This window comes from Hypomesus nipponensis, chromosome 14, assembly GCF_054491055.1.
Source record: "Hypomesus nipponensis isolate SF chromosome 14, ASM5449105v1, whole genome shotgun sequence".
In the NCBI taxonomy this organism is placed as follows: Eukaryota; Metazoa; Chordata; class Actinopteri; order Osmeriformes; family Osmeridae; genus Hypomesus; species Hypomesus nipponensis.
This window is the reverse complement of record NC_140374.1, coordinates 21,616,889-21,632,500: the sequence shown is the minus strand read 5'-3', so window position 1 is coordinate 21,632,500 and position 15,612 is coordinate 21,616,889. Positions and strand designations below refer to the sequence as shown.

Sequence of the window (15,612 nt, the reverse complement as noted above, 5' to 3'; positions counted from 1 at the left end):
TCAGGATGGTACCAGCAGTGGATGAACAACCCTGAAAACAACCCGTGAGTTAGAAACACAACACTGGTTACTGGGTAACAGATCCTAACATCAGCGACGTACCCTGAGTGTGTGTGTGTGTGTGTGTTGCTGTCCTGTCAGGATACACCCTAACCTGCGCTCCGCAGTGTACTGCAGCGCCATGGCGAGGGGCGGGATTGCGGAGTGGGAGTTTGGCTGGACGATGTTCAGAAACGCCACGGTCGCCAGCGAGGCAGATACACTGATGGCTGCCCTGGCCTGCACCACTGACCACGAGCTGCTGAAGAGGTGTGCGTGTGTGTGTGTGTGTGTGTGTGTGTGTGCGTGTGGGTGGGTGGGTGGCAAACTATTCAGGGTCCTTCAAATAATGCAAGTCATTGCGGGGTGTGATGAGTGTAGTGGACTCCCCCAGGTTCCTGCGCTCCAGCCTGGATCCAGAGCAGATCCGTAAGCAGGACGCCTCTTCTGTCATCGTGTCTGTCTCCAGTAACGTGGAGGGTCAGGGTCTGGCCTGGGACTTCCTCAGGGAAAACTGGAGCTACATGTTCACCCAGTGAGTAAGACCTCAAAAACACAAACATTATTTTTTCCAAAATTCGAGACATATATAAAAATTTAAATAAACTTTTGAAAGGTTAAAACACATTTTCAAAAAAGGTTTGAAAGGTTGAAAAAGGTTTTCATAATATTATACCTATACCTATTTTATATAACTTATAACTGCTACTATTAGGCCTATATTTGCATCCACACCAACCTCGACTATTATCTTCTCGCAATGTTGACTTCCAAAATGCGCGGGCGCTTTAAATTCTGATGGAGTCTGATTGGTTGTCAGTGTTTTTTAGTTAATTTAGTTTTGAAAGTGATCCCAACGATATTGTTCAGCTATATACTTGTCGTTATCATTGTGGTGTGGACTGTATCTAAAAACGGTATCTTTATAGTTATCGTTATCGTGTGAACGTGCCTTAAGGGGTTATTTTGTTTGGCAGACATGGTGTTGGGTCCTTCTCCTTTGCCAGCCTCATCACTGGTGTGACCAGGAGGTTCTCAACCACGTCAGAACTGGAGCAGGTGAGTTAAAGGAGGACCTCGAAGGTCTCTAGGTTAGAATAGATCCAGGTTCATGCTGGATGCCCTATGATTCGGGAAGTTTAAGTCAAGCTTAACGTCAGTCATACCGAGCGGTGTTGTGTGCTCTGCATTGTAGCTCCAGAGCTTCCAGCAGGCCCACTCTGCTATAGGGTTTGGCTCCGCTAGCCAGGCGCTGGAGCAGGCCCTGGAGACCACCCGGGCGAACATCAGATGGGTGGAGGACAACGCTGGAGACGTGCTCGACTGGTTCCTCTCTGAGACCGCCTAGCATGAGGCTAACCCAGCCTAGCAACATCCAAGCCTAGCAACACATTGTTAAGGAAAGAACAGGCTTTAAACTGATAGATCTATTGTTTTTATTTCAGTCACAGTCACAAAACATACCAAATCAAACACATACTCAAATTAACCCCATCATAACAGACAACATTTTCCAAAATGTAAATACAAAAACAAACAACAAATTATGGCTTTTTTTCTTACAGTTTACAGTGACGCAGACACAAACTAACTGAACATAAGAGTAAACCACTCAGAAAGTCAATACAGACAGAAGCAAAGACTTAGTAAGGTGAAGCCGTTTCAACCGACACCAGAGACAGCAATACACACCACCTAACGTCGCCATGCACAGCTCCGACTGAGGCTCTGCTCTGATTCACGCCGTCAGCGAAGGACGGTTAAGTTCTTCAGATTTAGGCGTTCCTTGGAGAGGTTTGTGTGTCTTCTCCAGTGGTATATAAAAAACAAGATATTGGCAAGAGAGTGTTTATGGCTGCTTCCCGATTCACACCAGCTACCAAGTTCAACACATGAAAGGAAACCTAAATCTAAATAAAAATAATTCAACTTTATAGCTGTATTTATCTTTAGTCAGGGATATTTTATGTTTTTTTGTTTTTGTGAATATTGAGCAAATACGTTAAAAAGGATGAATGCAAAATGATTCTTAATTTTGTTTTACAGCAAATCCCACTGGGATAGATTTAGTTATTAGTATAAGAGAATGATTGGCAAAATCTTGCGTTGTTGGAAATGTTGATCGGCTTTTCAATACTATTAAAGGGAGAGTGGATTAGTGCTCCAACTAGCTAAAGTGATTGTTAATTCAAGCCATTCGTGATCCCGATCCAGCCAACAACAGTATTTACAGTGACACAAACATTACACATCATTCAGGCTATTTTTCATGTTGAACAACATTTAAACATAGAGAACACAGACATGCAGCTTCACCAACACCTGTTCACAGTACAGTATGCTCCAGTCCTTAAGCCCCACCCTCACCCCACCCCCAACACACACTGTGCAACCAAAGCATTATCTAAAATCTGTTCTCCAACTATTTTTTAATATGTCTGTTTTCATGTTTTATTCTAATACCACCTGGAAAAAATCATGGCTTGCTGTGTTGGAGACTGAAACACACAAATCAGAAGACAGCCACCATCCAAGACAATGATACACTGAAAAACAAAATTTAGTGCACTCTTAGAAAGTAGGGTAAGGAGTGTGGATGAGCAAGTTGGAGGCTGCTAGTTTGCAGATGCAGTGGCAAACTTTGTCTTTAATGCTGACATAAGTTAAACTGTAACCTAATGTTAGGATTTGGATGAACTGGGTGGAAAATAATAGATATTTGTGGGGTTGGATTCAATCGATTCTGTTGTATTTGAGCTTTGGTGACTTAACTAGATCGTTTTCTACGTGGTAAATTTCAGTTGTTAAATATCCAAGAATGCTGAAGTCCATCTCGGCAAGCCTCCAGTTTGAATCCTGAACAGCAGCTGAGCGGAGCAGGAGCCTCACAGATCCAGAGCCAGAACAGGATTCAGACACGGAGGGTTTGAACAGTTCCCCAGGTGGCTCGAGGTAACAAAACGTCGTGAACATTCAGGGAAAAGGAACAGGACACCAAAGCAAAACAACACAAAAGTTGACACTGGAGAATAACTTCCACCACTTTAACAGCCAACATGTAAAGTTTCAAAGGGGAAAACGACTCGGCTAGCTAAGCGACTGTACATCATCATAGCGGGACGTCCTGTGGTGTTGTATTAATAGCGTGTCATTATGATGTCATTTGAATGGGTGTGGTGTACCTTTAAGGTTCTTTACATGACCGTGGAACAATGAACATTTGTTAACAAAACGCACCTGTTGGTTAAAGCCAGCTTTTCGTCACTTCCTGTTCCTCCAGGACAACAAAGCCCCCTAGCTCCCCCCCCCACCCCTACCCTATTACCCCCTCTGCCCTCCCTCAAGGTTGCTTTTGGCATCAACCTTTGACCTTTGACCTTGTCCTCACTGGAGGATCTTCCCTCTGGTGTCGGGCAGCTTGAGTGCCACCAGCCCTCCGCAGATGAGTGCGGTGAAGGAGAGGAGGATCGGCACGACCTTGGTGATGCCCACAAACGAGGCGAAGATGGAGCTTCCCAAGATGGCCGCCAGCTTACACAGGGCGTTCAGCACGCCGAATGCAGTCGCTCTGAGGAGAAAGAAGAGGAGTTGAAAGTTGAAAAGTTAAACAAACATTCCAAGCATTTCAGTCTCCTATCCAGCTCCTGTCTGAGTGAATGAGTCTGCAGAGAGGTGTGTCCCTTTAAGAAACGCTAGCGCACCTTTTGGAGGCGGGGTACAGCTCCACGGTGACGACCTCGATGCCGTTCCAGGCCGCCACGCTGACGCCGCAGAACAGACACTGCCAGGCGATGATGGCTGCCTGGCTGAAGCTCAGGAACAGGAAGAAGGTGCAGCCGGCCGAAGCCAACATGGAGAACCCTGAACACACACACACACACGCACACACACACACACGCACACACACCTGATGACTGAGTATAACCCATCTACACTGGCTACACAGGCACAAAAGGCAAAACAGAGGCTAAGTTGGCACTGTGTGTGTGTCTGAATGCACAAACAGAGTACTGTGGAAGACATAGTCCTGCATAGTCCTGAAGTTCTAAAAACTGTTTTCGTGCTGCCCTCTGCGTCTTCCCCGATCACCACCTCAGATCTGAACCCTGCGGTGACAGTAGTGCAGATGGCAGATGGGGAGTCAGATGGCTGAGCGGTTAGGGAATCGGACTAGTAATCTGAAGGTTGCCAGATCAATTCCTGGCTGTTCAAGGCACTTCACCCTACTTGCCTCGGGGGGAATGTCCCTGTACTTACTGTAAGTCGCTCTTGATAAAAGTATCTGCTAAATGACTAAATGTAAATGTAGTGCACACTGGGTTCGGTCTGTAAAAGGCCTTTAGGGTTTGCTTGGTTTGAGCTCCGTCCCGGGCCAGTGCTCACCTATGATCTTGACCCGGCCTATCTTCTCCATGAACAGTGCGGATATGATGTTGCCGGGCAGAACAGCCAGGCTGCCCAGGAAGCTGACCAGATATATGAGGACGTCATTGTCCTCGTCCATATCCAGGTGACAGCCCTTCTTGTTCTGCTCGAACGTCGTGTTCTCCAGCTTACAGTCGATGAACTTCTCCTCCCACAAGTCTGGGGGCGGAGCGGGGAGAGGAGGGGGGTGCGCACGATCAATACCCTGGTGTCAGACACTGTGTGTGTGTGTCAGAGTAGCCGTCCTAGCTACCGCTAGACAGGTTCTGGAGGAGAGAGGGAGTCCTTCCACAACAAAAGTTTTCTTCTATTTTACAGATACTAGAGTCTTCTAAAACAGCTTGATTCTGAAATGTGAGTAATTACAAGAATACCGTTTTCAACAATAATACTGTTTCATTACAATGGTACACTGGAATATAGATTTGAATTACTGCTTCTACATGGCGTTGAAGCTGTACTCTACAGACAGTTATGATTTTGCAATGAGGTCTCTGATCAATATGCTCTGTTCTCCAGTGAAACATAGCCATCAATAATGAGGTATGAGCTTCAGGACTTCAGTATGTTTCTTCCATATTGAACAGGACTTGGGGTATTGCAAACGTCCCAGTTTAACCTTCTCTTTTGGAAGCAATGTTCCAAACCGTTAAACTTGATTTACAATGTTAATGCATCGATCGATCAATTTACCAACTACCCCTACCCTACCTCCACCCTCACCTCCACCTTCTTAACAACTCCACCACCCCCAGCTCCACTCCCTCCTCCACCCTCACCACCTCCACCCACTCCTCCACCACCTTCACCCAGTCCCTCACCCTTACACCCAGCCACACACCAAGTCATTTAACAACAAACAGGCATGATCTTCCTAACCCTCAAAGAGATTAACACTATCGACCCTACCCTGCATCTAGGGTCAGCTTGACCTTTGACCCCTGACCCCTGACCAGGGTCAGACTCCCACCTGTGTTGTAGAAGATGGTTGAGCGGATGGTGCAGTTCTCAAAGATTGTATCTGTGGACTTGATGTCCTCAAAGTAACAATCTTCGAATAGTGAATCCTCAAACTTTACTGACTTCATCTCTATCTTGATGAACCTGGAGGGTGAGACACAGGAGAGGGATGAAGTAGATGGTCTGAGCCAGGAGACGGGGATGAACATGGAGGAGGAGGGGGGGCAGAAGAGAAGGCTCCCAGGCTTCTCATGGCTTCACCAGTAGCTCTGCTACTGGAACTGGAAACAGACAGAACACATTTCACACCGCTGGTTCATGTGCAACATGCAGAAACACTGGACCTGCTATTGAAGGACTGAGACAGAAAGGTCCTGCAAGCACACACACACACACACACACTCACAGACACACACACTCACGCATGCACACACTCACAGAATTACACAGTACAACATATGAAAACACCCATGGGAGCTGCAGATTATTTTGAATCCATCTGCTTGTAACTGCGCGTGATGAAGACAAGGATGAGGATGATGATGAAGATGCTTGTCGTACTTGTCGTTGATGTACTCTCCCTCCCTGTGGATCTGGTTCTCCAGGGAGAAGTTGAAGTGGAACTTCTCCACCTTCTCCCGGTGGAACACCTTGACCTTTGACTCGTACTCCTCACGCTGCAGGTGTTTGATCATGTCAGGGAACCAGACGGCCAGCCCGTAGTAGCTGCAACACAACAACCACAGCAGCACTGCAGGAGGGTGGGCGGCACAGTGTTGTGATGGGGAACACCTCTTGCATGGGGAACCCTGAAGTAAGAATTTTCTACCTGAAGGCCATGCTCACCTGAGAACATGCTCACCTGAGAACATGCTGACCTGAAGGCCATGGTGAACCAGATGAAGGCCATGCTCACCTGAAGGCCATGCTCACCTGAAGGCCATGCTCACCTGAAGGCCATGGTGAACCAGATGATGGCCATGCTCACCTGAAGGCCATGGTAAACCAGATGAAGGCCATGCTCACCTGAAGGCCATGGTGAACCAGATGATGGCCATGCTCACCTGAAGGCCATGGTGAACCAGATGATGGCCATGCTCACCTGAAGGCCATGCTCACCTGAAGGCCATGCTCACCTGAAGGCCATGCTCACCTGAAGGCCATGCTCACCTGAAGGTCATGCTCACCTGAAGGCCATGGTGAACCAGATGATGGCCATGAACAGTGTGCTGAGTCTCAAGCTGGGGGAGAACAGCGACGCCACGTTCTTCAACACCTGCAAACAGACGGAGAACAGCAGGTGTTCCACCTCCTGAAACCTTTCTGAGCTTTCACACCGCTGAGAACTGGCTCAGAACAAACACACAATAGCTTTACTGCCTGAAGTTCTGAACTGTGTCAATGTTTGTATAGAGAGGGGTTCTAGAGGGGTTCTAGAGGGGTTCTAGAGGGGTTCTAGTACCAGTTTGCAAAGCGTTCCGGAGCGGACTGCCCATCTCTGCACCGCCGTCCCGGTGGCGCTCTGGATCTCTATGAACTCGTCCTCCTGAGTCTTAGGTGCTTTGATGTGGGTCACCTGATGCGGTGGAGGGGGGGGAGGTGGAGAGGTAGAGAGGGGCAGGGGAGAGACACAGAGAGAGGGGGGAGATAGGGAGAGGGTCACATTTCTTTTTTTTGGTAGTGCCACAAACGTCTGCTGAAAACAGTAAGGTCACCTGAGGCCATGAGAGGGCATCAGACCTGCACGGTCGTTAGTGAACTAGTCCCAGAGTTACAGCCAGCGTCAGGGAGAATATGAGTTCAATTCCCGTTAGTCATGTCTGTGCTCACCTGGAAAACCTTCTCAGGTTGGGCATGTCTGTGCTCACCTGGAAAACCTTCTCAGGCTGGCCCTTGGCCCTCCAGTTGGTGTCGTGCACCTGCTTCAGGATCATCCAGGCCTCATCGTGCTTGGCATTCTGAGACACACACACACCAATTCATGTCATTCTTGACAGATAATGATTTTGTACTGAAGATAATGAGTGAAGGCTCCTCTGAGCATGTGTCCCTGCCCTGAGCACTCACCTCCAGCAGGAAGCGAGGGCTCTCGGGCATGAACATGAGTCCCACCAAAGCTGCGATAGCAGGGAGGGCACACACCAACACAAACACCCTCCAGCTGTGGAACTGGAACTCTGTGCCCATGCTGAATCCCCAGCCTGCAGCCACACACAACACCACCAGGGGGCGCCCATGGGAGAACAGATGTAATAGGTATTCTGAATTGCCAAAACATTAAACCCCATCCTCTGAACCAAATGCTCAGTGGCCAGAACCCATTTTTTGAATCAGTCACTCTTTAGTCAAAAAACGCAAACAACTTATACACCATTTATAAATTTCATCCACTCTCTGTGATATTGTAGTGTAGATGTTACGTTTTATATGTGTACATTATTTTGTGAGTTCAGGTGCATTGATGTGCGTTGTAATTTTTTTGGGTTTAATGGATTAATCAGTTTTACAGGTGTGCGTGTGTGTGTACCGTAGCGAGGGATGATTCCCCAGGCGGTGAAGGAGGCGTAGATTCCTCCCACCATCCAGAACATGCAGAGCCAGCTGAGGTGCTCGCCTCGCTTGTCCATCTGCAGGAACTCTGAGAAGTAGGAGTACACAATGGGCACGGTGCCACCGATCCTGCAACACACGCCGTTAGAACATGCCGTTAGAGCACGCCGTTAGAACACAGAACACTCGGTTAGACAAACATTCACTCTAGAACAGACTAACACACAGTCACTCTAGAATACTGGGTAGAAGACAGTTACTCGAGGTACGGGCAGATATTGGTGGTTCTCGTATTTGGAATTTGTTCAATCAAACCCAGGATCATCTTGCTGTGAGACAATGCATGGAACTGTGCAACCCTTCTAGAACCCAGGGTCAAAACGAGAGGCAGTCATCATTAGATTCGATTATGTGGGACTTCTTCTTTGGTCCAGAGGTAGACGTCTAGACCTCCGGGAGCTCAGTTGGAGAGCGTCTGACTTCCGACCCAAATTCGAATCCACCCCACCCCCCTCCCACCCCCTTTTGGATTAAACTATCCGCTTTATATTTGCTTGCCATAGACTGAGATAAAGCTGTCATGGAGCCAGTGTCAGAGCCGTTCTGGAGACGCACAACTCTCTGCAGGAGATGTTGTTCTCAGCCGCAGCATGCAGCCCACGTACAAACACCTGCTGCACACTTTCTGTGTTGTGTTGTTTTGACCTCGTTCCTGAGACTGAAGGAATACTCTCTCCCTGCGGACCCTGGCTGCTTTCAGAAGGCAGGAGGAACAACTCACTGAAGGTGCTGACCGCAGAGGAAAAGAGAGCTTGAAGAACCTCTCTCCCGCAGCACCCAGGCTGCTGTGGTTATGAAAGCGTCACCTTGAGCGGAATACATTATTTATCTGGAGTTCAGAATCTCATTAGTGTCCTGAGAACATTTCTTTCTAAGTATTGAAGTGTTGGAAGCAGCTTGCTAAGTTGTGTGGGATCGTGGTTTGTGTGTGTGTGAGTGTGATTGTGTGTGAGTCTATGCATATATCTGTGTGCGTGTGTACAGCACTTAAGAGTGTCTGTGTGTCTGACTGTGTTTCCTTCTGAGTGTGTGTGTGTGTATGTGTGTGCAACAGCTTTGAGTGAGTGTGTGTGTGTATCCAGTATGTGTGTGTGTGTGTGCTCTCTCTCTTACCCAATCCCAGAGAAGAGCCTGAAGAAGAGGAAGAAGCCGTAGCTCTGGGAGAAGGAGGACAGGAAGGCGAACACACAGTTGATGGTCAGGGCGATGATGAGGCAGCGTCTGCGGCCCACCTTGTCGGCCATGCCCCCCCAGAGGAACGCCCCCACCATCATGCCCAGGAACACGATCAGACCTGCACCAGGGAGGGGAGGGACAGACAGTCAAAACAATCCATGGATCAATCAGTTTCAAACCAAAAATAGAGAGAGTATGGCACATCAAACAATCAACCAATCAATCAACGAATAGAATATCTCTGAGGGTTTAGGTTGGTTATTGGTGCTGATCAGTGGGCCCTGATTTGATGATATGGACAACGCTGGAATGTCTCGTGTTGTCCATTAGAGGGCAGGCCAGCACAATGAACAAATGCCTTCCTAATCAGCACCCCTGTTTCTTGTGAATGAGAACGTGGAAGAACAGAAGTGGACAGCAGAACAGAACAGCAGAACAGACGTGCTGCTGTCGGAAAGAGGTGGCTGTGCGATTGTCCTTGATTGAGCCGCTGCAAAAAGCTGCTCTCAACACAACTTCAGTAGCAGTGAAGCGTCTGTTCTCGGAGGTGTGTTATTTACATGTCATAAGGCTTTCAGAAGCCCTGTCAGTGGACCGCCCTAGCATGGTAGCACTAAACTGCTGAATGGTCCGTCCCCTCTAAAAGCTCATGGACAACAGGTGTATTTTGACCTGGTCATGAAAGCATGTGTCAGATGTAATTGGGCCTCCTTGGGCAGGAGAGTGCAGAGAGTCGAGAGAGGACTAGAGAGAGCTGAGTCACTCTCCGTGATAATGGACATCTCATCTATAGAGAGAGCTGAGTCACTCTCTGTGATAATGGACATCTCATCTATAGAGAGAGCTGAGTCACTCTCTGTGATAATGGACATCTCATCTATAGAGAGAGCTGAGTCACTCTCTGTGATAATCGACATCTCATCTATAGAGAGAGCTGAGTCACTCTCTGTGATAATGGACATCTCATCTATAGAGAGAGCTGAGTCACTCTCTGTGATAATGGACATCTCATCTATAGAGAGAGCTGAGTCACTCTCTGTGATAATCGACATCTCATCTATAGAGAGAGCTGAGTCACTCTCTGTGATAATGGACATCTCATCTATAGAGAGAGCTGAGTCACTCTCTGTGATAATGGACATCTCATCTATAGAGAGAGCTGAGTCACTCTCTGTGATAATGGACATCTCATCTATAGAGAGAGCTGAGTCACTCTCCGTGATAATGGACATCTCATCTATAGAGAGAGCTGAGTCACTCTCCGTGATAATGGACATCTCATGTAGTCGGTTTCTCCTCTGGTGTTTCGTCTCTTCATAGCAGCACACTAGGGTCCTTTTATTGTGAAATATTCAGAAACGGTACAGCATGGACCTTTATTCTGAAATATCATGAACCGGTTTGGTACTGGGACTAGAGGGACGTACTATTATAGGGTAGAACTTGGCAACACTTCATTATGGTTTAATAACTACCAACTATGTAGCAATTCCTATAGTAGCCTAACATCATTGTAGGTGTTGTTGTGGAGCTTTGTCTTGCTTCCTGTGTGTAGGGTACAGGCCCAGAGAGCTTCCTGCTTCCTGTGTGTAGGGTACAGGCCCAGAGAGCTTCCTGCTTCCTGTGTGTAGGGTACAGGCCCAGAGAGCTTCCTGCTTCCTGTGTGTAGGGTAGAGGCCCAGAGAGCTTCCTGCTTCCTGTGTGTAGGGTACAGGCCCAGAGAGCTTCCTGCTTCCTGTGTGTAGGGTAGAGGGCCAGAGAGCTTCCTGCTTCCTGTGTGTAGGGTAGAGGCCCAGAGAGCTTCCTGCTTCCTGTGTGTAGGGTACAGGCCCAGAGAGCTTCCTGCTTCCTGTGTGTAGGGTACAGGCTCAGAGAGCTTCCTGTGATGCAGATGGCTGGACCACAGGGGGTTCGGCTTAGTGTGACTGAGGCCGGGAGCCACTGGGACTCACACCAGATTAGCATACGGAGCTGAGAGGAGAAGCCCCTCCCCCTTTTCACCCACCACTTCCTGTCCTCTGAATGGGAATAAACATCCTACTGTAAGGAAGATCAGAAGGTTAAGCTTGATCTATGTATGTACTCATTTTCTGGGGGTTGGGCCTCGGTTAGGCTGGGGTGGGTTATAATAGCTGTTCTGGTCTGGGCTAGACTGTGTATCATAGCTGGACTGAGCTGGGTTGGGCTGTGTACAAGGTCAGCAGAAAGATTATTGATCCAGTCAGATCTGCTGACTCAGAGCAAACAGTACAGTCAGGAGGGAGGGAGAGAGAGAGAGACCGTGATGTCTGGCACTGAACTGTTCCTGCAGGGCTCCGATATCCAGAAACACCCTGTTTAAACCTACTCTCTCCAGAAACACCCTGTTTAAACCTACTCTCTCCAGAAACACCCTGTTTGAACCCTCCTCTCTCCAGAAACACCCTGTTTGAACCCTCCTCTCTCCAGAAACACCCTGTTTGAACCCTCCTCTCTCCAGAAACACCCTGTTTAAACATACTCTCTCCAGAAACACCCTGTTTAAACCTACTCTCTCCAGAAACACCCTGTTTGAACCCTCCTCTCTCCAGAAACACCCTGTTTGAACCCTCCTCTCTCCAGAAACACCCTGTTTGAACCCTCCTCTCTCCAGAAACACCCTGTTTGAACCCTCCTCTCTCCAGAAACACCCTGTTTAAACCTACTCTCTCCAGAAACACCCTGTTTGAACCCTACTCTCTCCAGAAACACCCTGTTTGAACCCTCCTCTCTCCAGAAACACCCCTCTCTCAGCTCTATGGGGTTCCACTAGTGGTGCACACTGGTAGAGATACAGCATACTCCACATGTCTCCGGTCCTCAAATGACTGACTGTTCAACTGAAGAAACAGATATAGGAGGAAATTCCCTGTATTCCTGAACGTGTCCTTAAAAACAGATGTCCCTTGCCAAACACGTCTCTAATGCAATAACCTGATTAAATAAAACAAAAGATTTAAACAGAAAAAAGGGACCTTCCTCGCACGCACACACAAAGTGCAAGGTGTTCTCAGTCAGAGTGATTGGTGGCATGCCATGTGTGCTGCAGACTAGATCGCCGTGCCAACCTTCAGCCCTGCCTAGTCCGGCCTCCTGGTCATCACTTCCCCTCCTGCTTAGAGAAGCAGGAAAACATGCCCACGACACGCTGCCCAGCAGGGGGCCAGGGGCATCAGGTAATTGACTGCGCCATTAGCTAATTTGAGAACATTTCTAGTTTACTGCGCACTTAAGAGCCCTCTAGTTGGTATTGATTGGCTGGCATGGTCTGAGCCAATCAGACTGGTCCAGGCTGTCTGGGTTGGAGCAGGGGCTTCTGGGACAGAGCTACATTAGACTGTTATTTACTGCCTTCTGTTACTAAATGTGTAAGTTATTCAACTTGTGAAACACCAGCCCTTTTAAAGCTCTGTCATGCCTCGCTTGGAGACTGCAGGTCTGAGATGATGGATGAAGTTTGGGCGGTGATACATGCAGGGTTTTGAATGAACCTAAACAAACAACGAAAATAAGTGGACGAAACAAATGTGGGAAGGAAGGAGAAGTCATCAGGACAGGATGAACAAAACACAACTTACCCAGCATGCCTTTCTCCGAGTTAGACAGGCACATGTCCTTCTCAGCGCTGGGCAGGACGAATCCGACCACAAAGCACTCCACGCCGTCGCCCATGAGCGCCAGCCCCAGCACGATGAAGAGCGTCCACTGGAAGCGACCGTGCCCGCAGTCCTCCATGATGTCCTCGTACTGCTCAGCCAGCTCCTCCAGCTCCGTGGGCTCCCCCCCAGCCCCGGCCGCGGCGCGGGCCTTGGCCCTGGCTGCACGCTGGGCCGCCTTCACCTCGTCAGGGTGGGGGATCCCCTGGTACTCCCCTTCGTACATCTGGTCCTCGTCGTCGTGGCCTTCCGTGGCGTCGCTCGCCGCGTCCTCCTCCTGGGGAGGGTAGTCGCCCTGGTAACCGTAGCCGTCTTGGCCCCCCCCTTCGCCGTAGGTGCCGTAGCTGTCTCCGCCCCCCTGGTGGTACGCGTTGTTCTGGTATGGGTCGGCCATGTTTGTAGTTCTTTAAAGGCTGTACGTCTCAGCGAGTCCCGGTTTCGGTTGTGGTTATTTATCCTGCTGCTGAGGACTTGTGGTCTGGTGAGGTTCTCCACTGTGCGTGTGTCGGGGCAAAGCAAGCTGGAGGTGATGGACTCTCTCTGGTCAGCTTCGCTCTATGCCTCGCAGTGATCCTGGAGGAGAGAGAGAGGTCAGCGACAGCAGACAGATCTTTCCATGTCAACACAATGATGCCATAGTATCTGTTACAGTATCTGTTACAGTGTCTGTTACAGTATCTGTTACAGTATCTGTTACAGTATCTGTTACGGTATCTGTTACGGTATCTGGTACAGTATCTGTTACAGTATATGTTACAGTGTCTGTTACAGTATCTGTTACAGTATCTGTCACAGTATCTGTTACAGTGTCTGTTACAGTATCTGTCACAGTATATGTTACAGTATCTGTCACACAGTATCTGTTACAGTGTCTGTTACAGTATCTGTCACAGTATATGTTACAGTATCTGTTAAAGTATCTGTCAGTGGATCAAGAATGGCCATAGCGTCAATTCCAGACAGGATACCAGAACATTAGAACCATTATGTTGATACACAGACAGCTCAGAGAGAAGTAATCACAAAATGAACCTATAAACCCGTACGTGATATAGAAACATGATATCTGCATAGTAACCTGTAATAACATGATATCTGCATAGTAACCTGTAATCACATGACATCTGCATAGTAACCTGTAATCACATGACTTCTGCATAGTAACCTGTAATCACATGACATCTGCATAGTAACTGTGAACTGTGTTCATTACAGCTACTGCCATCTTGGAAATGAAGCTCAGCTCTTTGACACTGTCTCAAGGCCCTGATAGATGTATTATTCAAAAAGGACTTGAAACAGAACTGGTTATTTAATAGTGTTTGTCCAAGTCTAATTATTCTAACACAGGGAGAGATCATCTTGGTGTCTCTGCAGAGGGAGGGCTAATGCACATTTTCCCTTTGTTCCACCCCCCTGCTTCAGATGAAGGCATTTTTGGAGTCTTTGACAACTGCTGTAATGAGATTGCAGTGAGAGATCTACAAAATTCCCTTCTAATCCAGACAATAATACTGGTCTTTACCTCGCCATGGTCACTAGGCAGAGAAGGGATCCGTGCTGTCACAGTGAGTACAGACCTTTTCTATCACTCGCACACCAACACACACACACACACACACACACACACACACACAGTAATACTGCAAATGAGATTTGTCTCACCTCAAGGTGAAGCTGTCTGTCACTCAACCTGCTGAGTCTCCCCTCCCCTCCCCTCCCCTCCCCTCCCCTCCCCTCCCCTCCCCTCCCCTCCCCTCCCCTCCCCTCCCCTCCCCTCCCCTCCCCTCCCCTCCCCTCCCCTCCCCTCCCCTCCCCTCCCCTCCCCTCCCCTCCCCTCCCCTCCTGATAACAATAAGCTCCAGTTTTTGTTATCAAAAACACAGACGTGAGAACGATATCCATATAAAGTATGCAATATGGATTTAAACAAAGCACTCTTTAACTGCTGCTGAGGTAATTGATTACAAATTGATTTACCTCGGCGGCCATCTTGCGCAGGAGAGCCCAGGGGGAGACTGCTGTGACTCGGTAATGAGATGCCCTCAATATGTACTCAGGCTTCACTCAGAGCCCCTCTTCTGACTGAGTGAAGGTGTGTACCCGACTGTGTGTGAGTTTGTGACCCGGCGTGTGAGTGTGTGGGTACCTGTATGTACCTGTGTGTGTGTGTGTGTGTGTGCGTCCATGTGTGTGTGTATCAAAGCAAACCCTGTAATCTGTCTTAGATGCTGGTTTTCCCATCTGGAATGGGGCCGGTTCTCCTCCCTGCTTCTTCTTGGTGTCTGTTTTAGGAGGGAGGGAGGGAGGGAGGTGGAGACTATTTTGCTGCTGTGGAAGACTGAAGGTCGTGTCCCCTCCATGAGGTCTCATCTCATCAGAATCCTTTCCTGCTCTGCTGCTGAAAACCTGATATACTCTCTACCCCTCACACACACACCACCAATCAGGGCACCAGAGGAGGAGAGAGGGAGATGGGAAGGAGAGAGCAAGAGAAATAGACAGGACAGAAACAGAAGGAAAGAGAGAGAGAGAGAGAGAGAGAGAGAGAGAGAGAGAGAGAGAGAGAGAGAGAGAGAGAGAAGAGAGAAAGAGAGAAAGAGAGAAAGACAAAAAGTAATTCCAGAACAGAAACAAGGCTGGGTATTGCACAGTAAAGGTCAAAAACCACTTTGCAGATCATGTGGCGTGGACAGGATTTCTGGGTAGTCCTCACAAGCTCCTGAAG

General features: G+C 48.4%; 2 protein-coding genes across 2 annotated transcripts in view; one reads left to right on the top strand and one right to left on the bottom strand.

Moving 5' to 3' along the window:
• LOC146259179 (aminopeptidase N-like) overlaps positions 1 to 1,461 on the top strand; it is an 8,324-nt gene extending 6,863 nt beyond the window's left edge. Inside the window, exons 16-20 of the mRNA XM_084672139.1 lie at positions 1 to 44; positions 142 to 309; positions 434 to 574; positions 1,017 to 1,098; positions 1,235 to 1,461. The exon at positions 1 to 44 is cut by the window's left edge and continues 67 nt beyond it. Coding sequence (XP_084528265.1) covers positions 1 to 44; positions 142 to 309; positions 434 to 574; positions 1,017 to 1,098; positions 1,235 to 1,387 — 588 coding nt within the window. The 3' untranslated portion in view covers positions 1,388 to 1,461. The remainder of the gene's footprint in view (positions 45 to 141; positions 310 to 433; positions 575 to 1,016; positions 1,099 to 1,234) is intronic.
• A 1,951-nt stretch (positions 1,462 to 3,412) lies between these two features.
• sv2bb (synaptic vesicle glycoprotein 2Bb) lies at positions 3,413 to 13,278 on the bottom strand. The gene is made up of 12 exons (XM_084672185.1): positions 12,807 to 13,278; positions 9,148 to 9,328; positions 7,952 to 8,103; positions 7,492 to 7,625; positions 7,293 to 7,382; positions 6,887 to 7,000; positions 6,612 to 6,700; positions 5,986 to 6,150; positions 5,435 to 5,568; positions 4,423 to 4,623; positions 3,741 to 3,900; positions 3,413 to 3,607 (listed from the first exon to the last, which is right to left on the bottom strand). The coding sequence occupies exons 1-12, from the start codon at positions 13,276 to 13,278 to the stop codon at positions 3,424 to 3,426; spliced, it is 2,076 nt and encodes a 691-aa protein (XP_084528311.1). The 3' UTR covers positions 3,413 to 3,423.
• Positions 13,279 to 15,612: the final 2,334 nt, after the last annotated feature.